The 23,393-nt window shown below is 31.3% G+C and overlaps 3 protein-coding genes across 6 annotated transcripts in view; all 3 read left to right on the top strand.

Annotated features, from left to right (window-relative positions):
• The window catches only part of LOC134236909 (protein SCO1 homolog, mitochondrial-like), a 176,459-nt gene that overhangs the window by 15,007 nt on the left and 138,059 nt on the right, over positions 1–23,393 (top strand). The window lies entirely within an intron of this gene.
• Positions 862–7,112, top strand: LOC134236905 (uncharacterized). 3 transcript variants are annotated; one of them, XM_062719070.1, is made up of 15 exons: positions 862–1,125; positions 1,234–1,245; positions 1,372–1,532; positions 1,805–1,978; positions 2,903–2,987; positions 3,101–3,264; positions 3,451–3,551; positions 3,677–3,756; positions 3,862–3,960; positions 4,070–4,189; positions 4,834–4,932; positions 5,275–5,418; positions 5,655–5,756; positions 5,934–6,048; positions 6,188–7,112. In XM_062719070.1, exons 1-14 carry the CDS (start codon positions 1,035–1,037, stop codon positions 6,044–6,046), a joined length of 1,545 nt encoding a protein of 514 aa, XP_062575054.1. In that variant the 5' UTR covers positions 862–1,034; the 3' UTR covers positions 6,047–6,048; positions 6,188–7,112. The 3 variants fall into 3 exon arrangements, with proteins under 3 accessions (XP_062575054.1, XP_062575053.1, XP_062575052.1); XM_062719069.1 differs by having other exon boundaries at positions 865–1,125; positions 4,825–4,932; XM_062719068.1 differs by lacking the exon at positions 1,234–1,245 and having other exon boundaries at positions 865–1,137; positions 4,825–4,932.
• LOC134236904 (uncharacterized) lies at positions 10,431–17,797 on the top strand. 2 transcript variants are annotated; one of them, XM_062719067.1, is made up of 12 exons: positions 10,431–10,662; positions 10,998–11,375; positions 11,493–12,736; positions 13,030–13,203; positions 13,546–13,630; positions 13,825–13,997; positions 14,930–15,024; positions 15,161–15,240; positions 15,465–15,563; positions 16,904–17,026; positions 17,166–17,264; positions 17,676–17,797. In XM_062719067.1, exons 1-12 carry the CDS (start codon positions 10,527–10,529, stop codon positions 17,792–17,794), a joined length of 2,805 nt encoding a protein of 934 aa, XP_062575051.1. In that variant the 5' UTR covers positions 10,431–10,526; the 3' UTR covers positions 17,795–17,797. The 2 variants fall into 2 exon arrangements, with proteins under 2 accessions (XP_062575051.1, XP_062575050.1); XM_062719066.1 differs by having other exon boundaries at positions 10,432–10,662; positions 10,998–12,736.

Below are 23,393 nucleotides of genomic sequence, written 5' to 3'. Positions count from 1 at the left end.
CATTTTGCAAGTTCCATGGTCGCTACAATGACCTTATTAAGAAATGCAATCTATCACTGGGGTCAAATACTGACTTAACTTTTTTTTATACTAATTGCATTGTTAGCCCATTATTTACACACCGAAAGTTCTGGGGTCAAATACTGACTTAACTTTTTTTTATACTAATTGCATTGTTAGCCCATTATTTACACACCGAAAGTTCTAAGGATTTTTCCATTTACCCGATCAAGACAAGGAACACTGCGGGTGTGACAGATCGTCTAAGGATGCTTTTTCCTTCAAGACACCTGATCCCACCTCTGATGTTTTAGAGGTCCATATTAGCTCTGGTCCCTATTTGTATTGTTTAATAAACTTTGAGCTTGAATGCTATTTGTAATCTCCATATTTTGTGTTCAAAACTTATTTGGACAGCTCTCGCATGTATATTGCTCCTATTTAAATAAATTTCATATACAAGATAAACTTATATGAAGAACTTTATCAGTGATTAAGCTCAAAGGTCCAGTGATGTTGAGGATAGTGCATAGGAACCTCTGAATCATCAGGTGTGGATCAAGTGATATAGAAGAGTAAGCATCTCCTCTCGAGCGGTCACACCCGCTGTATATTTCTGTAATGATTGGTCAAATGAAAAAAAATCGTTCACAAATTTAAAATGATCTAAAGCATGCAAAATGGGCGTCTTTAATTTATGTTAATCAGTTTTTTCTCTCGCCAGAGAGCTGTTTACAAGGTCGCCTGATTTTTTTTGTTTTAAACATCAATCTTTGCTACACTTTCACGCAACTGCAAAGGCGCTGTCATAAAATGCAGCCACTGGTGCGGATCAGAAACCAAAATCTTTGTAGACATAGGTACAAAGGTTTCTATTACATCATAACAACAGATGTATTAACGCCCAGGGACTACATACAATTAATTTCTTAATTAAATTCGATCTTTTCTGGAACTTATAATTCGTTTCATTGCGGATTCGTGAACATTTTAAGATATATTCCTCTAAAACGCTGTTGGTATATTTTACAAATATGAGATATTTTATCCTGTTATTAATTGTGATTGCCCTGTTTGAAACTTCGCTTGGAAATCCTAAAACAAATGAGAAAAAAGAAAAGAAAGGTATGTGTTTTCGTAAATATCATGAAATCTTTAGAATATTTAATATATTTTTTTTCTATCCGAACTGTCAATATTAACATTAACACATATCATTTTCCTATCTTGTAGCACCGAGACTGGGTAAGTAAAACTTAATCAAAAATAAGTACTAACAAGTACTAATATCAAGATAGAAAGGTAAAAAAAAACCATTATAAACAAAAAGATTGACCCATTTTGTTATTTTTTGTTCTTTTTTCCCGCTAGATTTTAATAGTCTGTTTCGATACCTTATGAAGTATTTTCCATCAACTCCTGATTTTAAACAGCTCTTTGCTAAGCCACAGAAACCAGACGCACCTCCACCTTCCGAGAAAAAGACCACTGGATCCGCCGTTAAAATTAAGCAAGTTTCCCCAAACAGCGATGTAAGTTACAAGTTACAGCTACTAGTAATCTAACACTAGAATAAAACCTTTTGGCAATTATCAAACACATGAGTTAAAGGAAAAATACTAAAGAAAATTATTCAATTTGGTTGTTTTCTAGAACTAGTTCATTTATTTTTTCTAAAAAGTTCAAATGACATTAGCTTACCTTTCGTAACATTAAAAGAATTTTCAATAAGTTAACGAAAATGAGCAGGTACAGAACATTCAGTTTATAAAAGGTTACAATTTTTACTTGATATTTGTGCCAGGTTTCCTCATGCAGAGAAGAATTCCGAGATATTCCAGGACATACAATGTGTAAGAAGGACAAGGGAAAAGCTATACGCTGGGGTGTCTCTGAAACGGAAAAATTGGAAATTGTCAAACAGCACAACATGTTAAGAGGAAGCATCGAACCCCCAGCTACTGATCTCCCGGTTATGGTAATCTTTTTATTTCTCCTAAACTACCATAATGTTCTTTATCCCCCCCCCCCACTTCCTCCTATATGCTTTAACACCGATGATTTTCCGAAAGAAATCTATTAAAAGATTAGGAATGGCCAGATAGTGCTAACCTTGTGAGGCAAAATTTGTCAAAAAATTATCTTTTTACTCGACCTTTGTTTTAATGAAGTAGTTATCATTTCTAGTAAGAGGTAACTCTCATATTAGAGGGTCAATGAACCTTAATAGTCTATATCTAGCGAAGGAAAAACTTTAATAAACTTAATTCAGGGGTCATTAAATTTGTTCAGAACTTGATTTTTTTTGTTGATCCATTTGTTAATGATAATCCTACAATAGGTCTTTCCTTCAGACATTGGTGCTTGGAAGGCATTCTACGTGTTATTTAACTGATTGATGTTAGTAGCTTCATTCATCAGCACATCATGAATATGCAGAGCTAATATCAGTGGATACACGGATGATCCCTGTAGTCGAATTCTTATTGCTAGGACCAGGACCTAGCTCTTCTCACTAAATACGTAATCACTGTATACTGGGTCGTCATTCTTAATGAATATTAGCAAAATTCAGGAACCACATTGCACATAATTACATGCTTGATATTTAGTGGTTGTTAATTTCCTTTTACCATTTCATCAGAATTTAGTCATGTAATGTAATTAAAATAGCTAATTTCTAATAAAACGGAACGACCTACATTTGCTTTTAATTCTTTAACTTGGATATTTTTCCTTTACAAAGAACCGAAAGAGTTTAAGACATTCTATATATAAGAGAAGTAAAAAAGATTTGTGTCGACTTAGATAGAACCTCGGACAATAAGATTTTATAAGGATAATATTAATAAAAGAGTATACATCTACAGATCAAAATCAAGATCTTTTCAATGCTTTTTAGCTATGGGACGATCGATTGGCTGAAGTTGCCGAGAAGTGGGCAAAACAGTGTACAAACCAACACGACAAAGTCCGAACTATTCCTTGTACGTATACTAATATCTCTTAAGTACTGAAGGGCATGTTCATTCAAACTTTCGTAAATTTTCATGATTAAAGCATAAGAATAATTGATGTCCTTGTATATACTGTATATTAGCACTAGGGAGTACAACCGTTGGTCAGAATGTAGCTGGTGGACAGCCAAACTGGACAGTGGCTATTCAGATGTGGTGGGACGAAATTGAGATGTGGAAGTATGGACCGGAGCCCGATACCTATCTTGGTTTTAATGGGTGGCTTAAAGTCGGCCATTTTACACAGGTTTGACAACTGTACACTAGAATTGGTATTTAGTACAAACATTGTAATGAAAAGCTTCATCTTCAAGTTAATAATACAATAAAGAAGAAGCATCAACACAATATGCACAGAACCATATTTGATATATAAGTATACAAGGTTTAGATTCTAGTACCTTTAAGTAAATTGGTATTTATTCTTATACAGATGGCACAGAATGGTACGTACCTGGTTGGTTGCGGATATGCTTACACCGACGATGATCCTTTCCGTTACAAGAGATACTATGTCTGCAACTACGCTGCGGGGTAATGCAGCTATCTGTAATTCGTGTTTAAAAACATAATAACAGGCAAGGGTATCTTTAAAAGTTATACTTAGACTGCAAAAGTCAATGAAGTTTCTCACATATTTTTTAAAATTTATTTTGCAGACAATCAGATTTAGGCAAACCATACACACAGGGTAAACGGTGTAGCAAGTGTCCTAATTTCTGCAAAAATGGACTTTGTGGTAAGGTTAATAAGAAGAGTTTTGTATTCGATGGTTAATTTTCTAATAATGTCCATTTAATTCAATTTAACAAAAAATACAACAAACCCATTCTATTATATGCAGATTGTGGCGGCAAAAAGTGTGATAATGGCGGGAAATTAAATGTAGAAACATGTGAATGTGAATGCAAGAAATTATACACCGGACCATCATGCGAGCAACGTAAGTTTTACATATGGCAGAATAACCCCATTTTCCCTCTGTCTGTAAATCTGTTTGAACTTTTTGTGCATTCACTAAAATGTACTCTGAGGAATTGTTGTTTTTTTAGTTTCCTGTCCCGATGAGGATATGTGGGTCTGCGGGAAAACATGGACGGCTGATCTTTGTGATCATTACGCCAATGTCCCGTTTGACTGTCCCTACATGTGTGGAAAGTGCAAGTCTACAGGTATGGGTCATAGAACAACTTAATACTTATGTTATTGTTACATTTCAGTTACTTTCTAGTGAATAGAGATTAAATTACATGTATTACACTAAAACTATATAACGTTATACATGTAACATATGCAATACCTTCTATTACAGGGCTATAGCTACATACTTATATATTCAGATTATTCGTATGATTATAAAGCTAAACGTTAATTCAATATATTATATAAAAAAAAAACTTTGACATTTAATACAAGAATACATTCTAAATTCTGTTAAACTCGATTTATTATTACTGAATACTTTATTAGATTGCAAACTTGAAATCAATTAAGAAGATGACACAAGATGTGGCAATCTTAGAAGCACATCACTGGAAAAAAAAATATACAGAAGCATACAATTAACATTGATCATAAATCAATACTTCAAAATCCTGCATTGCACATTAAAGATAATCTATTTTTTTTTTTTAAAAACTATTCTTAATAGGAGCTACAGAAAAATCAATTTTCGAAATTCACACTTCTGTATTTATATTTTTTTAAACAAATCATTATACAGTTAACAGAATGTTACGGTAATAATTTGCTACTCCCTGTTAAACATTAATTTACTATGATGGAATGATATCAATGCATCTTTCAGGAAAGAAAGCAAAGAAAGCAAGCAAATATGGAGCATCTAAAACAGGAAATAAGAACGCCTTTACATCAAAACATGGATGTAAATATTCCGGAGAAAGAGCTAGTCGAGGTACATGATAAAAATGTTTGTTAATATGTGTGATGTGAAAAAATTATCTTGATAAAAAAAACTTATTTTTTCATTTAAAAATGTTAATTAATTATTTATATTCGTATCATTGTTGTAATATTCAAATTACTTGCTTGAGAAAATAATTCGTCAGCCTCACAGTTTTCAAGGAATAAAAACTTTAAGAATTTAAAAAGTTTTAATTATCCATGCACGTCTTGACTGAAGCGTTTCAAAAGTGCTTCATTATAGCAATAGCTTTGATCGTAACCTTATCTCCATTATAAGTACAACTATTTTACATAAGATGCTAATGTAACATATATATCCCTTTTTTTCTAGAGGAATGTAAAAAGAAGTACGGTAAAAATGGGAACGACATTCCCCAGTGTGGAAGTATGGGCGGATCCCTGTCCTGTAAAGAATGCGACAGATTCTCCAACGTTAGATCAGAAATGTGTCCAGTGATGTGTGGACTTTGTGATCGTAAGTATAGAGCAATGTGGTTGCTGTTGTATTGCATTTGATTTCGAAAACCATATCTCATGTCTTAAGTTTAAGCAGCCAAGATTGTAGAGCATAAATTGAATAATAATTAAATTAATGGCTTGTTTATTGTGGACGCAAAATTACTACAATGTACTTATAATCATCTTGGGGAGTTTGAGAATCTAATATTTTCCTTGACTAAATACTTACACGCGTTTTTGCGATACTTTCAGCTCCATGTGATGGGAAGGTTTGTAGTAACGGAGGAACACTCAACACAGACACGTGTGAATGTGCATGTGCCCCACCCTATGTACCCCCTACATGCGATGATGGTAGGATTTTTCTGTAGTCATGAGTAAATTCATATTATAAATCTTCTAAATCTGCAAAGAAAAGAAATTTTGACAAAAAAATCGATGCAATTTCTCTTTTTCATATTATATTGCATTGTTAAATGAAATTGAATTACTTGAATGCAAATGTTTATCAATGATTATAATTCTTGACAGCTGACTGCAGCAAGCCGGACGGGAAAAGCTGTCTTGCTTGGCCTAAGAGCTACTGTAAAAAGTATGCTAATGTTCCCGAACAGTGCCCCCAACGCTGTGGAATCTGCCCTTAGAAGTAAGACTCAGATTTACTGTGGGGATCCAAATGCAAAATTTTCTTGTTAATCAATAAATGAATTAAAATGTCTACATGCATTAAATAGACCGCCATCGATATCCATTTGTTAAAATACCCTTTTTAAATATTTTTACAGATTAATGACCAGGAATGGTGCAGAAAAGACGAGGGCTACAAACCACATTATTTTCACTTCTTTGTTTTGTATTTATTTGCACTATATTATTAAAAACATAATTCCATTTTTTAAACTTAGCAATTGAAATATTACTCTTTATCTGAAGAAGACAATTGCTTTTATATATTTATGTTGTTTAAAGGAGTAGTTTTAAAGACACGTCAAAAATGTGATTATATGTGGTATGGCTTGACCTTACAAGTATAGACCAAGCGCTTACATTCTTAGGTTCGTGAGCTAGGCTATCTAAGTTTATATGATGTACATGTATCTGAAGTTTTCAAACGCACACATATCATGCAAGAAATAAATGTGGACTCTGTGAACAAAGCCCATGGTTAAGGTACTGCAGAGTGATAAATACTAAGGTTCAATTTTAGCATCATCTTCTGCACATTTTTTCCCAAGTTTGAAAATTTCATGTTTCATAAAAAGTGATTGTTTTAATCAATAATTGTAATTGTTATAATAATATTTCAATATCTAAGCTTGGTTGACTTAACCTGTTAGCAAAGTCTTATGCTTTCTAGTTCAATACAGGCACACTTTGGAACTTGTTTTTTGTGTATCCTGTAGATAAAAAGGGGAGGAATTCAGATTCATTTACAAGTGATTTACATTTGCAGAAAACATCTAAAGAGTACAAATTACATTTCCAAATCTTCCGTTTTTTACATTTAACTTCTAAAATATTAAGGCAATTGATAAGATAATGTTTTAAACAGAGAAGTATTTGTCTGTGAAGTTAAAATTCTACCAATGACACTTCTACAATTGATTGAATGTAAATGAGTAATATTGTATAACAATCTAAAGAAATTGTTTTATTTATTCATTGTAAAGTTTTGAACAAAGTTTTAAAATAAACTTATTTCCAAATATTTATTAATCCTTTTATGTTTGCATTATAATTCAGGGGATTATATATCTTTTGAGTTATGTTTTATTTCAAACGATTTCGATAAATCTGGCAAATCGTGTTTGGTTCATAAAATTTAAATTCTTTTGAAAGTTTTGACACATTTGTATATGCTACTTCTAATATTAAAATCGTAACATGATGTTGTTTCTTAAAGATAAATATAACTCGTTTGTGGGATAGTAAAGTATTGTATACAGGTGAATTCTTGAAACGTATACTACTAAAATACAACGGGTACGTCTGAACTTTGATGTTTTTTTAATTGAAATGTGAAGATACTAAAAATGTTTTTAAACAATCGAAATTGTGGGGATTTCAAACACTGATCTCTCAAAGAAGAGATGGAGAAGCATGCATCTATTGGCCAGGTACACCAGTCTTGTGTCCCTTGTCATGATCGAGTGAAGGTAAAAACCCCAAAATAGATAAATAATCAAAAATAGACTACATGGTCTGAAAAATGATGGTCTTCCAATTTGTATGAAAGAGAACAGTCAACACTTTACCTGAGGACAGTCGACTTTCACAGACAAATTCATGGCAATCAGAATTATCAAAATGGGATAACAATGTATAATCTAACTATTTGTCAAAAGCTTGTTTCGTTTAAGAAATAATTTTTTCCTACGTACAGCATACTCTTGCAAATCGAATGAACTGGGCGAAATTAACTCACATGTGCAGTGATAATGATATATTACTGCATAAGGACGGTGTCAATAATACCAAATGAATGAAACGTATAAATTAAAGGTAAAGAAGTAAATTAAGGAAAAACAATTGTCCATTGTCCATTTTTTTTTTTGCATTTTCTCGCATCTTCTCGCAAGATAATACGTCTTAATCATCAATGATGGATTACAGAATTGCGAAAAAATAATTCTGTTAAGTTATTTAAATTCATGTTATATGTTTATTGTAGAATTCAGTGCACCTTTCACTTAAATAAATATACAAAAGAGATAAGAAATTACACATTTTTGTGAAAATGACATTTTTATTTTGTGTCTATATATATATATATATATATATACACACACACACACACACACACATGTAGAATACATTATATAATTTCATTTTGTTTATACATGTAGCGATTTTGTAATGCAGCTAACTTAAAGCTCTGATCCAATATTTTTTTCTAATTTTATTGAAATTTGCAATTTTTGGATACATAAAAATGAACATTACAACAAATATTGAACAAGATGTCTTATAATTACCCCCCTTTTAATGGGCTACCTGTCTCTCCCTAATTTCATTCATTCGTTTAAGAAATCAAAATTCAAAATTCGATGATTAATCTTATACTTACGCAATCATTTATTTCGAAATGTAATCACTCACAAGCAATGGATTGTTTATCCACTTCCAGAAAGTGCGATATAAGGTTTCTCGGTGAAATTTAATAATCTTGGGTTTTTGATAATGAAATATTTGTGCAATAAACACCGATTGACTCGATACAAGGCCCTTTTTTGCGGAAATTATCGCTTAATGATTATTTATATATAATATATTTTCTTCAATTTATTTTTTCAATATTTTTTTTACTTAACAAAAACTTTATCGTTTAGTTTCAAATGAAATTGATCTTTAAGGAGCATTTGAACCCTTTGAAACATACAGAGGTGCAGTCAGTCCACTATCTTATATATGAAAAACGCAGAAAATTGTTTTTGTTTGGAAAATCAGATTCGTTGTTTTATTTTAAAGACTGTTTGTATTTATTTATCATCAAACTTTTATTGCTGTTGAGAGGAAAGTTTTTTGTAAAGTTTCAAAAAACAAAATAGAATAGTTTTGTACATTGTCTTATTTGTATTTTATATCGACCTTTTTAAATCATCATAGACCAAATTGATAGAAATTATGAGACAGCTTTTATAATGAAAATTTCAATCAAATTGATAGAATTTATAATAGTTTTTAAGCATTGAATTAATCTTGGTAAGTGGATTGAGTAATTTTTGCACAGCAGTTGCAAATGTTTTATCTTATATACCCAGCGAGAAGATACTATCTTCTAAATTATTCAGATAAAGAAAGTGAATGTACTTTGAAATATTACATTCTCTCTCCGAACAATACGTACGTGAATATAGTTATAAACCCGCCATACAGATGACCTCAAAGACTTTTAGACCCCTTCTTTTAGTCGGAGGATATGACAAAAATTTGGTACATACATAGAGAATATTACATACTAAAATCCATATCATGTCATATCAGCTTTGATTTCAGCTGGCTTTCCAAACAACCAGTGTAGATTTCTTGTGCAATGCTAGTCCTTTTCAATCATAAGTTTTTTATGAAACATATGGAGATATCGAACAGTATTCAAGACCAAAAGTCCATGAAACAATACGAAATAGGAGCAGCACAAATACGGACCTCCAAAACATCAGATGTGGGATCAGGTGCCATGGACGAGTGAGCATCCACTGCCGACAGGTCACAAACGCCATGTGCTCCTTTTCATGATCGGGAAATAACGGAAAAATCCGTCGTCAATAAATAATTCTATATTTGCCATACTTACATCTAGTGAATATGGTATCTTTTTATACAGAATAAATATAGAATAAATTATATCTTTGCTTTTAAGCATGTGGATTACCGGTTGCAGCTATTGCAGAAAAATACATTACTTTCTTACACAGCATATTGATATAATTATTTTATGTATTTATTTTTTTTTTCATTTTAAACTGATTACTGTTTTTCAGCTCCAGCATTAATTTTCATATTATAATTTAACAAAATTAAATTCTTTTTAAACGCTAATATTAGAAAAATTTTTTATCAAAATTATATATATATATATATATATATATATATATATATATATATATATATATATATATATATATATATATATATATATATATATATATATATGAAAGCATTAACTATGATGATAATGAAATTCAAAAGAATTAGCTGTTTTAATTCTTTTTTTCTTCGTAAATATCGTTTTAGATTTTTTTAAATGCTTTGTTTTCTAGATAAAACATTAAAATCATTGTTTAAACATATATATACTTCTGTAAAGTACTTCCAGCTCATTTAACTTAATTAGAGCAAAAGCTGTTTTCAAAAATTTAACACTTGTTGAAAAAGTGAATTACATCTGCCCTCAGATTTACCTTTGTATATGGAAATGTTTTCTTTAAAACAGTGCAAGCTATTATTAGAGTTAACATTTAAAAGAACTTAATTCATCAGAGAGAGAGACAATTACGTATGTTTCCTTAACTTAAACAAAGATCACGATCCCATGCACATTCGTATTTTGTATTCAATGTGTTTAGTGGTACAGGGCTTTGTACCATACAAGTGAGACACTTCCCTGAGGGTTCCCTGAATGAGATGATGAAATGGATAACTGGTCTGTTATTGGTGGCGCTGTTACGTGACACACTATCACAGATTGCAAGCTCTTCACGTTCTCATTCATCCTCTTCTTCATCTTCATCTTCATCCTCTTCATCGAACAATCACCAAGGTAAGATTCAAAGCAATGACATTTTTAAGCAAAAATGTCACTGGGAAATATGCCCATTACGCATTTAATTTATTTGTACAGTTTTTGCACGCTTCTTGATAACAGCAGTTGCTATAGGTAAACATTAATTACCAAGACAAAATGCAATACAATTCGGTTAATGGAATGCATTTGTCATTGTTTTACACGCTTGACAATTTTTTGTATTCCTTGCCCTTTACAGAAAACTTGTTTAAAGTTAATTTGTAGCGAAGTATACCATTTCATTGTATTTTTTATTACGAGCCTCCTGTAGAGATACTTAAATTGATTTCATTTTAGTTTTATTGTGTTAGGTTTATCCAGGTTTGGTTCTTTTGGGGAACCCAATGATCCACACAATTTCGATTTGTTCGCGAATCCATCCAACTTGCAGTCAAATAGCCATTTCACCAGAGAAAACCAACTACCATCGACAAGACAGGGCAATGGAGCTTTTAAATCGGACAATTTTGGAAAAAAATTTGTGGAACATTTCGTGTCCTCTGGAAGTACAACAAATTCACAATCACCAATTTCTCAACCAATTCATAACTTACAACAGAGACACTCTTCTTTCGGAGGTCAGCAGAGAAACTCAAATCAGGGTCAACAAAATCCTCACCATCCATTTCTTCAATCTCAATCAGGAAGCTTAGTAACTCAAGATCAACCTCATCGTCTCAATCTTCAACGTCAACAAGGACCCTCAAATTTTCCAGGTCAACCTCAACATCCAATAATTCAAAGTCAACAAGGACCTTCGAATTTTCCAGGTCAATCTCACCATCCAATAATTCAAAATCAACAAGGCCCCCCGAATTTTCCAGGTCAACCTCACCATCCAATAATTCAAAATCAACAAGGCCCCCCAAATTTTCCAGGTCAACCTCACCATTCAATAACTGAAAGTCAACAAGGCCCTCCAAATTTTCAAAGTCAACCCCATGAATCAGTTCTTCAAAGTCAACAGGGATCTTCAAATTTTCAAAGTCAACTCCATGAATCAGTTCGTCAAAGTCAACAAGGACCCCCAAACTTTCAAAGTCTGGAACACTCCAAAATTCAAGGTCGACAGGGCAACCAGTTGATTCAAAGAAGACAGGATCATTCATTCTTTCAAGATCAACAAGGGTCTCCGATATCTAGTGTTCAGCATGGAAATCCTGTCTTTCGAGACCATCTAGGTCAACATGGATTTCCAGTTCAGCAAGAACATTCGATGACACTAGGTCAACAAGAGCCTCAAAACAACCAAAGTCGTCAGCGAAGTTTGTTGTTCGAAGGTGAACATGGAAATGCAATAATTCCAGGACAACCAATAATTCAAAGCCTTCAAAGTCATCAACGAATTCTGAATCAGGGTAAGCCTTTTATTGATACAGTTCAGGGACAGCAGGATTTAAAGGGACTTTTTAAACCACAGACTCATAAAATTGAAGCAAATAACCAAAGGCACCCAACTTCGCAGGGTAGTCATGCTGCTTCTGAGAGCCATTCTTTCAGCACAAGCAGTTTTGATGGATCAAGGCTGACACCTAGTGCTAATGATCATAGTTTCTTTCAAAAATCATTTTCATCAGTAAAAACAGACCAGGCGATAAAAAATAAACCAGGGCCTTTACTTACACCGCCGGTATTTCAAAGTCCCTTTACGCCATCATCAATGGGAAGACCTATTTATCCAAGAAATTTCATACTTCCCGAAAAATACAGGGTAAACGAAGCACATGGTACCGATATAAATACTGTATTTCAAACACAAAGTGAGAGAAACAAGCAGTCCTCAATTACTCAAAATTTTCCCGATGCTCCAGGAATATTTCCATCCCAGGGATTCCTTAAAGCCGAAACGCCGAAACCACAAGTGTCCAACAGCGGAACAGATACCCACACATCGCAAAGTAGTTCTTTCAGTTTCCATACAATAAATACTCCGCCGTTTGGTGAGGGTGACTTTCATCCTAAAAGAGTACAAAACCTAACAACATTCCATGGACCTGTGCAATTTAGGAACTGGGTACCTCAAACTGTGGCAGATGCATTTGACAGCGAGGTAAAAAGTTGATTTTTTCTAGAAATATCGTATCTCATGAGTTTTTTCACTTGTATTAAACCTTCGAGAAGGATTTGAAGCTCAATTTATTCAAAAGATAAATCTGAAGCCATTTTTCGGGACAGCTATCTTTTTTTTTTCATAGTTAATATTGATCGCAAACAAATTATCCCTAGCATCTTATGATTTGTGTTTTACCATGTTTTTTTTAAATCAAATATAAACATAACATTATTTCTGTATAATATTACAAACGTTAACTTACCTGAAATGATAATTGATTTTTTTTCAAGATAGTAACGTGCACTGAAGAGTATCAAAAACTTTCCAACCACACAATGTGTTATGTTGATAACCCTTTTTTGAATGTATCCGGTGTGTCAGAAGCGGAGAAGTTGGAGATAGTGAGAATTCATAATCAACTCCGAGGCAATGTACTACCAGAGGCTTCTGACATTCTTACCATGGTGAGTACTAATAGAACTATCGAAATATCCCAAAGATGAGACAAATTACTTTGCTTAAAAAAGAACATTTGGACCATATATGCACATGTTTCTAATAGAAAATAGAGAGAAGTTTCTAAATAGAAATAAAAAATATGGTTAATAAAGTAGCTTTTTCTTAATCTTAATTGAGACAAAAGAAATTTCAAAGTGATTTACTCTTGACGTATACATTTAAGTACTTAGTATATAGATGACAATTTTCCATGAGGTTGATCATGCAAAATAGCTATGACGAGTTCTCTTTCTTTCTGTGAGCAAGTCACCTTATAGCAATATATACTATATGTTCTCTGTCTTCAGAAATGGGACGATAGACTGGCCATTGTTGCTCAAAAGTGGGCGAATCAATGTAGCAGATACCATGATAAAATGAGAGCAGTGCCATGTAAGTGAAATTGTCAGTGGAATTTATTACAACCCCTATTTCATCTTCTTATTCTTCTTTTTCTGATGACATGAATTCTTATCATGAATTAGATTAAAAATGGAAATTCCTAGCTCAAAGTTCTTTATAATCTGTCTGTGTTGTTTTATCCTTGAGTCCTTTAATCAAGGAATTTGATTTTTTTTCCTTTAAAGCATTGGGAAAACATACATTAATTGGACAAAACTTGGCGGGAGGATATGCGAACTGGTCGACTGTGTTGGAAGAATGGTGGAATGAGAACCTTATTTGGCAATACGGCGTTGATCCAAAGACTTATATTCCAGAAACTATTGATGTTGCTGAAACGATTGGACACTTCGTACAGGTCATACTATTTTTAACTTAGATTTAGACAAATTTAAAGCAATGTCTCCAAATTGAATATGAACTATTTCTCAATAACATATTTCAAAACTTTTTCTTTACTATCGAAGTTTTGAGAAATAATTTGAGGATGCAAGGTTATCAACGATCTCGATTAAGGCCAAAATTTCCCAAATTATGTAACTGATTCAATAGCTTTGTTTGCAAATACAATATACATTTGTATGTGGTTAATGCAAAGACTGTCTTATGTCTTTTTTACGAATTGTTCGGCGGGTATTTTTGCACTGAATTGTCTACGATCTTTTTTTTGTTACATTACTCATTTAAGAAAATGAGGGCACGGCGGATGTTGTTGGTGGACACAGGATGCTTATTCCTTCATTGCATATGATCTACAATTTTTTTAAGGTCCATATGGGTTCTGCTCATAATTTGTATTGGTTAAATGACCATTTAAGAATGATCTCCATTAACTCACGTTTCATTGGAAATGGAGATACTGCATGAAGCTAGAAAATGATACTATGAGTTGAGCATGACAGATGAGCATCAAATCTAAATATATCTTGAAAATCTAAATATAACTTAACAAATTTATATAATTTATTTGTTTTGTAAGAACTTAAGCTTAAAAAAGAAGATCTAGAGAAAATCGAAGAATGTGCATCAAAAATATTTACAATACGTAACTATAATTTACTATTGTAACTAATTTTATATGGTCATTACACATTATACCACCTATAAAAGACTCAATGAGAAACTGAAACATATAGTAGTTTCTAAAGAAACAAAAATGCAAGTATAGGTTTTATACATGAATAGAGTATTTAATCACCAATGTCTATTATAAACTAAGCAAAAAAATGAATTACCTTTGTCTATTGATTGGTAAATCATAAATCACTTAACGGAAAACGATCTTTTTAGGCTGCATATAATGGTACCTACCTTGTTGGTTGTGGATTTGCTGAATGTGACGGGAGTCGATACGAGAAATATTACGTCTGTAACTATGCTCCAGGGTATATACTTCATTTAATTAAGGAAAACACATCATGTCTGAGAAATACACTCTTCATAATTTTCTTTCTGTCCTTCTTTTACTATAGTTATTACATATTGACCTTTTTACTGAATTATCTTCTATGTATTCTAAAGACTACGAAGCTTCACACACCCTTTCACAAAAGGAGCAAGATGCGGGGCATGTCCTCATAGGTGCAGGAATGGAAAGTGTGGTAAGATAGGGAATATCAAGTCAAATAAAACGAAGTAATGCGTATTTAAAAAGAAATTTTTCCCTTATTATTATATACGGGATATATAATAGTTACAATATTCAGAAAAAGGATATTTTTTATATTTTATTTTATTGTATGTTTTGTATTTTTGAAAATCAGATCTTATCTCAATTATTTATCATCATAAGTCATGCAACTCGTTTTTCATTCTAAACCAACAGATTGCGGGGATAGAGTGTGTAACAATGGGGGAACACTAAATACAGAGACTTGTCAATGCGAGTGTGGCTCGTTATATGCAGGACCAAACTGTGATATCCGTAAGTTTGTGTGTTTGTGATGTCAAGAGCGCACGGCAGATTTTAGGATTTTTTCCCCATAGTTCAAAGATTAGAGGCTCTTAAAAGCAGATTAGAAAATTGTACGAAACAAATTAAAAATTATAGAAAATATATAAAGATTGAATATAGAAAAAAATGGGGGGGGGGATTTGCATGCGATACGCATTTCTTTTCCAACATTTCCAAGTTCACGTCTTCTGTGTATTTCCTGCCAATAAATTAGTCCATTTCATTTCTATGAAATTCATTTCAAATAATACCGTATCGTTCATGAGCAGATATACCTGTAACAATTGTACAATGAATTTATTATGTTTTCATGATTTTCGATTTTTGAAAATTTACTTCAATAAGTTATACTTTAATGAAATTACCATTCATAAAAGTGCATAACAATCCAGTCTATAAAAATATTTTTTTTAATTTAAAATGTGATATTTAAATATCATTTTGTATAATTATACAAAATGATAAGTAAATATTACATTTTCAATCTTTTATTCTTTGTTTTGTTTGTTTGTTTGTTTTTGTTTTTGTTTTTGTTTTTTTTTTTGTTTTGTTTTGAACATATTTTATTTGCAAGGAAAGGGATAAGAAACATGTTCTAACAACTTACTAGTTCTTCTCTTAAAAACACATAGAAATTGTCATGCAAAATTTGTATCTGTTATGCATTTGAAAATTCATGTAACCTTTACACGACCATATCTTACCATCATAATAACATTTCTGTAAATTACAATAGTTAGTTATCCTCAATTCATGATCTTCAATTTAAACCATTAAAGGAATCCTCTTTTAGAACAAACGCATCATTTTTTTTTCTTATGTCTTGTACAATTTAAAAACGTCAGTTATTTACTTTGGTGCAAATATTATTATTATCCCAAATGATTTTTTTACCTCTTCTGAAGAACTGTACAACTATAATTTTGTGTTAATTTTTCATTGACAAACACAAGTATTTTTGTCATTTGATATCTCTTCAAAGCCCCTGGTGATGTATGCTGATTTTTTGTCCTAATCATCTAATTAGTTCTATAATTTTAATTCAAGAATATCTTGAAAAATTATTAGTAGGCATGTAACTGAAAAGTATGAGTACATGAACGTTGCGTATGTCAAATGTTTTTCAAATGTTGTCCACATCAATTTATATTCTACTTCTTTTCCCATTTTTAGATACAAACATTCAAATTTCTTCACTTTTCATTTAATGGAAGAGTTGTAAAACTAAACACAATTTATCTTCAACATGTACAGTATCACAATAAAGCTCAGTTATATTCAGTTAATCTGAACTCGTCATCTTTTCTCAGTGCGATGTCCATTTACCGACAATGCTGCCTGTGGAGTAGAATATCAGAAAGAACACTGTGTGGTTCTTCCTAACGCCAATCAAGAGTGTCCCTACATGTGCGGACGCTGCGCTAGAGGACACAGTATGAGATATTAACTTTAAGTATAACCCCAACGTCGTGTTTATGGCTAATATAAGACATTATATCCTAAAACGAACCTTTTTTAAATTACAAAATTTAATATTTATTTCAATTAGTAACAAATAAATATTTTTTTTAGTTCTTTGTGGCGGAAGGATATGCTACAATGGCGGATCACTCAAAGAAAACACTTGTCAATGCTCCTGCTCTCCTCCCTATACTGGCGATACATGCGAAGGTAAACAACATTTTAAAGCATAAAAAATATGAGAGAAAAAATAATTTAAGAAACCTTGCATTGATTTGTAAATGGAAATAAGGTTCAATATAGCTTTTACTTTTACATTATTCCAATCGTGCCACTCCTGGAATATTTTAGTGATTAATTTTTTTTAAAATACATATTTGGAATTCCATCAACGGTTTATTAGAAAAGAATTAATTGTTATTTAATAGTAACAAAAATGAATAAATCAGTAACAATAAATACTATGAACAATTTTGAATAAGAAGTGTTAAACCAGGCTGTTGCATTTACAAATCCATTTATGAAAATATCATGTAAATGACCTTATATTGATTTAATAAAGTACAATCAAACTAATATGAATATAAATAGAATAAATTGTTAACTGTTTTTATTTTGTAGTCAACTGTGGAGAAACGGATGATCCACATTGCCCTCGCTGGCCGGACGTTTTCTGTCATTGGAATCCGCTTATCCAAAAACAATGTCCACATAGATGTAAAATGTGCAATCAACAGTAGAATGTGGGAACAAATATGGTCAAATATAAATAGAAAAATAGCAGAGTTATCTCACTTAATTAGGTTTTTATTCTTTTGATTAAAAATTTTTCGACTTATTATTAATATTATTGGTATATACTTTTTATCGGACAGCTTTTTATCATGGACGGAATGTAAATATACTTTGTTTTATTAAGTACTATATGTAAAATTACCCGGGAGAGTTTTTAATGCGTGTAGAATTTACCCAACTATTTCTGAAACGATCTTAAAATAAAACTCACTTATACTTCCATTATTAAATAGGAAACTTGTATATAAGGAATAGTTTTTTTCACAGGCACCTGGCGTTACTTATTTTTCTTTTAATAAAAAAATATACACATACCTAATATGTTTATTATTAGGTATGTGTACACAATGTATATTTTTTTATTAAAAGAAAAATAAGTAACGTCAGGTGCCTGTGGTTTTTTATTTGAAAATAAAGAATTGTCCCAGAGACGAAAGCACATAGCACCTTACGGAGTCCTACGTGTGATGAAATATAGCTTTTGAACACTGAAAATACTAACCTTCTCAATTAAGGTATAGATTGTAATATTTACAGAAAATATTCAGAAAAAAAAACTTGTTTTGTGAACACTCAACTCATTAAATGATATCCCCGCTCATCCATATGATTATAACGGCAAAATCCATGTTTTGCTCTGGAAGACCCGAAAAACATGTTAGTGTCAAAGCCCGATCATGATAAGGAGTACACGGCGGATGCGACCGATCGGGAGCGGATGCTCACTCCTCCATGGCACCAGATCCCACCTTTGATGTTTTGTAGGTTTGTGTTTGCTCTGCTCCTAACTTGTATTGTTTTATGGACTTTTGATCTTGAATAGTGTTTGTTACAATTACACTATAAGTTTCATCAAAAAAGTAAAATATCATTATGTAATAAAGCGAGAGTCTCATTAAATCTTTCATTCAGTGGTTGCGGATAAGAGATTGGTACTTAAAAGCACAGCAGACGAACGGAATTTCGATTGCTATATTTTCGCTCACTTTCAAGCGGTTGTTATAGATAGCAACGACGGTTATAAATCATTAGCATATATCAACTCCAAGTCTTTCTAGGAAGAAAAACTTAATATAATTTAACACATACACCTTTAAATGTAAAAACCAGCATCTAATTGCAAAGTACTTATCAAATTCATTAAATCAATTCTGCCTCTTTATAATTATCATACGTGATTTTCTTTGTCTTAGTACTAATATTTATAATCCAACCACTCACTGATTGCTTGGCTTCTCAGCCGGGAAAAAATTAATTCGCATTTAGTCGATTGTTGTCTTACCAACCTAGTTTTTAGCCCCTTAATGTCAAAATATTACTTATTTTTAAAGTATACGTCACAGACATGAGTTTTAAGATAAGATTAAGACTTTAATTTATCAATTAATCACTTTAAATTTTGATATCTTGGCCTATAAATGAATGAATTTTATGCTATATGGTACTTTTAATCATAAACCCATACACCAAAGTTATGATTTACTGAAAATTAAACAGTTACATTACACACGTGAGTTATTTTAAATATCTATCTTGATTAATTAATTTAGTCCTCAAAAGACAAAACAAGAAAATTAAGGCCAAATTAATATCATTCTTCTAATAATTGAAGTCCTCAGAAAATTACGATACTTAAATTGTGCGATAATGCCCAACTTTGGTGCCAGGCACATTACTGGAAGAAGAAGAAGAAGAAGAATAAGCTTCAGTTTTACTTTTAAAATGTGTCAACAAAGCATAATATCTCTCCCTCTCTCTCTCTCTCTCTCTCTCTCTCTCTCTCTCTCTCTCTCTCTCTCTCTCTCTTTTATTAACAAAACACTTACCTTGAACATGTGTAAAGCTTGTATAATGAATCTCTTTGGATTAGAATATGAATACACTTAAACACTGCAGAACAGACAGATACATACGCACTATTTATTGCTAAATGTTTTTGTTTTTTTTTTTAATATTATTAATTATTTTTAATTGCTCCAAAATGTACATGTTTGAAGATCGTGCTTATTTACCTAAAATTGCACGTTTTAAAATATTTTTATGAGTTTAAATTATCATTTCTTCGTATCCCTCAATTACTGTTTCTAAAGATTAATTTTATCTGATACCTCAAAAATTTAAAATTCCGTAAATGATAATATCTTACAGTTGGATAATCGGTGATGCTTAGAAATATATTAGAGGTTTCTGGAAAATCGTGTTGCTTTATGCAGAAAGGACAGAAGAAAACTGTTTGCTTTCAAACAATATTTTCATAACGTGCAGTGAGTGGGCTTGTATAAAAAACAGACGATGGAAATTCTAAAGATAAGATGTGATACTAATTTTAAAATTATTGATTCATAATACATAAGTCAACTAGTGCTAATTGTAACCGGAACCGTTTTTTTTTCATTTTGGTTTTCCCTCTTTCATCAAATAAATTTATTAACTTATTTTTTCCTAATTGCTATAAAATTTTTGCATTGCACTTGACACTTGTGCATATTATTTACACTATTAAATTTTATTTTAATGTACTTACAAGGCATTTTAAAAAAAAGTATTTTTATGAGTTTTGTAATTATATGCATTTCATGCACGTGCATGATGATCCCTCAATTACTGTTTCTAAAGATTAATTTAAAGTTTTAGCCAATCAGATTGCATGCATGCGCGTGATTTCAAAATTTTAAATTCCGTAAATTTCAAAGATAAAAAACGAATGTATTGAGATTTTTGTTTCTTATAGTGCATGCGATGCTGTCCTCTTGTCTATAATACTATTTGTAATAAATTAGAGGTTACGTATATCAATTATATTGGAAAATCGCGCGCTCTTGTTGTTTTATGCAGAAAGGTCTACATAAAACTGTTTGCTTTCAAACAATATTTTCATAACGTGCATTGAGTGGGCTTAATAATAAAAACAGATGATGGAAATTCTTCTGGGGAATCAGATATTAATTAAAGATGTTATAATTGAATACCTAAAAATTTTAAATTATATCAACATTCATAATAATCAGGACGTTTATTCCTTATATGATTCTATGAAATGAATTTCATATAATGGGATTACTTATAAAATAAAAAAATATATATCACAGAATATTATTCAAAATAAATTTAAAACTTATTTTGTTGTTGATGATATTGTTTTTAATGAAGATCAACATTAATCTATATATATATATATATATATATATATATATATATATATATATATATATATATATATATATATATATATATATATATATATATAATTGTAACTTTACAAAGTAAAAATATCAACAATTCATCCAACTTCTACTTTTTTTTTTCCAAAAGAACTCCAATTTCTTATTGATTTCAAATTTTCAGGACGTTTATTCAGAATGCTTAAAATTTCAAAAAGTGAAAATTTATAGGCTTTCGTATGAAATGAATTTCATATAAAAATGGGATTAGGGGTCAAAAATTATAAAATTCAATATTTTGAAAAAAAAATATTTTGTTAAACATATAGAACATTATTCAATTAATTTAAAACTTACTTTGTTGTTGATGATATTGTTTTTAAGTGATGAAAATTGAAACAACATCAATCTATATATCTAATTGTTCAACACCTATGTCTGATTTTTACAGTGGTTTAAAAAAAGTTTGTGCGTATAATAAATTATTTTATAATCTCTCTCTCTCTCTCTCTCTCTCTCTCTCTCTCTCTCTCTCTCTCTCTCTCTCTCTCTCTCTCTCTCTCTCTCTCTCTCTCTCTCTCTCTCTCTCTCATATTCAGATATAACATAATGAACAATTTATGACAAAATAACATGCAAATATTGTAAAAGCAGTCATATGTCCCAGTTTGGGCATTTAGAATAACACATCTGTTTCTCTGACTGTTTTCCTTTCCTTTCAATTAATCACTTTCTCCTTCAATTACCATAATAATACGTAATTAATTCGTTGCACACGCTTTCTTGCAGATGCGCAAAAACTATATATGGAGGTGGGATGTCAATCACAATTATTAGATTTATCAACATTTATTGAAACCTGCATTGTTAAATGGGTATTTAATATTTTGCCCCTGGCAGCTCTAGATTAAGTTTACTTGCTTATGCGGAGTATAGGACAAATAAAGAAAATTCTTAAATCATGATGTTTTAACTAGAAATGTGTTACACGAAACACATGGAGATGACGAACAGTTTTCAACCTAAACAGTCCATTAAACAATACAAATATTGAAGCAGAGCAAAGACGGACATCTAAAACATTAGAGGTCAAATCATGTGCCATGAAGGAATGAGCATCTTCTGTCCACCGGTCACACCGCCGTATGCTCCTTGCTATGGTTGGGAAATATCAAAAATAATTCGTCGACAATTCAGTCTGTGAATAATGGCCTAACAATTAGTATGAAAAACGTCAATCACAACTTGAATTAATGAAAGAATTTATTTGCTGACAAGCATCTTTAGAATATCAACATAAGAGTTGACATAATCAGAATATTTTGAAATAAAATACATGTATGTGACATCATTCTATTTAATATTTGGATGCTATACTGAATAAAAAAACTAAGTACACTGTATGACAAACAAGATCTCTTCGGCTTTTCAACCTTTCAACTTTCGTTTGATGTACATGTATACAGGAAGTAATATTCCACTATCACTTGTATATGGTGCTTATGTCTCCAAACGCACTCAATACTCTAAAAAAAATGCTTGGAGTAAAACCAATTTGTTAACAGAGATTGGCTACAAATCCCATAAAGCCCGAAGGGCTTTAGTGGATTTTGGTTTGTCCTTTATTTATAAAATTCTGCATCATTTTTAAGTTTAACATTAAATCTGTATAACAGTGCAAATTGAAATATTCAATGATAAAACCTTATTACTTATATTTACATTTGTGACTTTTTCATACTTTATATTTGCCTGATTGTTACTTTTAACGTGTGAACATGCGTTTTTTTCAGTGAAATGCATTACGGCATGTATGTAAATATCATTAAATTATTTCGTATGAACCTTTATGACAAAGTTTGATAGATAAATATATATATTCGTCGAACGTTTATCCAAACGCACATTTTTTATGAAAATTTACATCTCTTTTGATGCTTTTTTCTATATTCTGTACTTTACACAGTTATAAAAAAAGCTTGCCTTAATTTTCTGTTATATATTTTCAAGGAAAACATTTGCAAATGTAAATATATATACATGAAGTAATATTCCACTATCACTTGCATATGGTGCTTTATGTAAAAATATTGCAGGGAAAACTTCGAAAATGTAATTTTAATAAAGACACAAATTTCAGAGAAATGCTTAGCGAGTAAGACCAATTTGTTTTGATTACAGATATATGGCTACTAAAAATTATGTTAAAAAATAAAGAATTTTAAAAGTATCGTTTTAAGGCAGTATTTTGTAAATTCTATGGCCGTTATGATGACCTTGTTAGCAAATATAACATATCTATAGGTCATAATTTGATTGATAGTTCTTACCATTGATAGATCATTGCTTTTATATTAAGTCCGTTGACTTTCTTTGTCTACTT

Source organism: Saccostrea cucullata, unplaced genomic scaffold, assembly GCF_032062105.1.
Source record: "Saccostrea cucullata isolate Sc308-1 unplaced genomic scaffold, CSIRO_AGI_Scuc_v1 ctg34, whole genome shotgun sequence".
NCBI lineage: Eukaryota > Metazoa > Mollusca > Bivalvia > Ostreida > Ostreidae > Saccostrea > Saccostrea cuccullata.
This window is presented reverse-complemented; position numbering and strand designations above follow the sequence as displayed.

Bases quoted from the DNA above. Each gene is read 5' to 3' on its own strand.
- LOC134236905 (XM_062719069.1), top strand. From the start codon at position 1,035: ATGAGATATTTTATCCTGTTATTAATTGTGATTGCCCTGTTTGAAACT. The intron at 3,757-3,861 runs GTAAGGTTAATA...TATTATATGCAG, and splicing joins CTGCAAAAATGGACTTTGTG to ATTGTGGCGGCAAAAAGTGT. The intron at 4,190-4,824 runs GTATGGGTCATA...TGCATCTTTCAG, and splicing joins TGGAAAGTGCAAGTCTACAG to GAAAGAAAGCAAAGAAAGCA.
- LOC134236904 (XM_062719066.1), top strand. From the start codon at position 10,527: ATGATGAAATGGATAACTGGTCTGTTATTGGTGGCGCTGTTACGTGAC. The intron at 10,663-10,997 runs GTAAGATTCAAA...TTATTGTGTTAG, and splicing joins TTCATCGAACAATCACCAAG to GTTTATCCAGGTTTGGTTCT. The intron at 15,241-15,464 runs GTAAGATAGGGA...CTAAACCAACAG, and splicing joins GTGCAGGAATGGAAAGTGTG to ATTGCGGGGATAGAGTGTGT.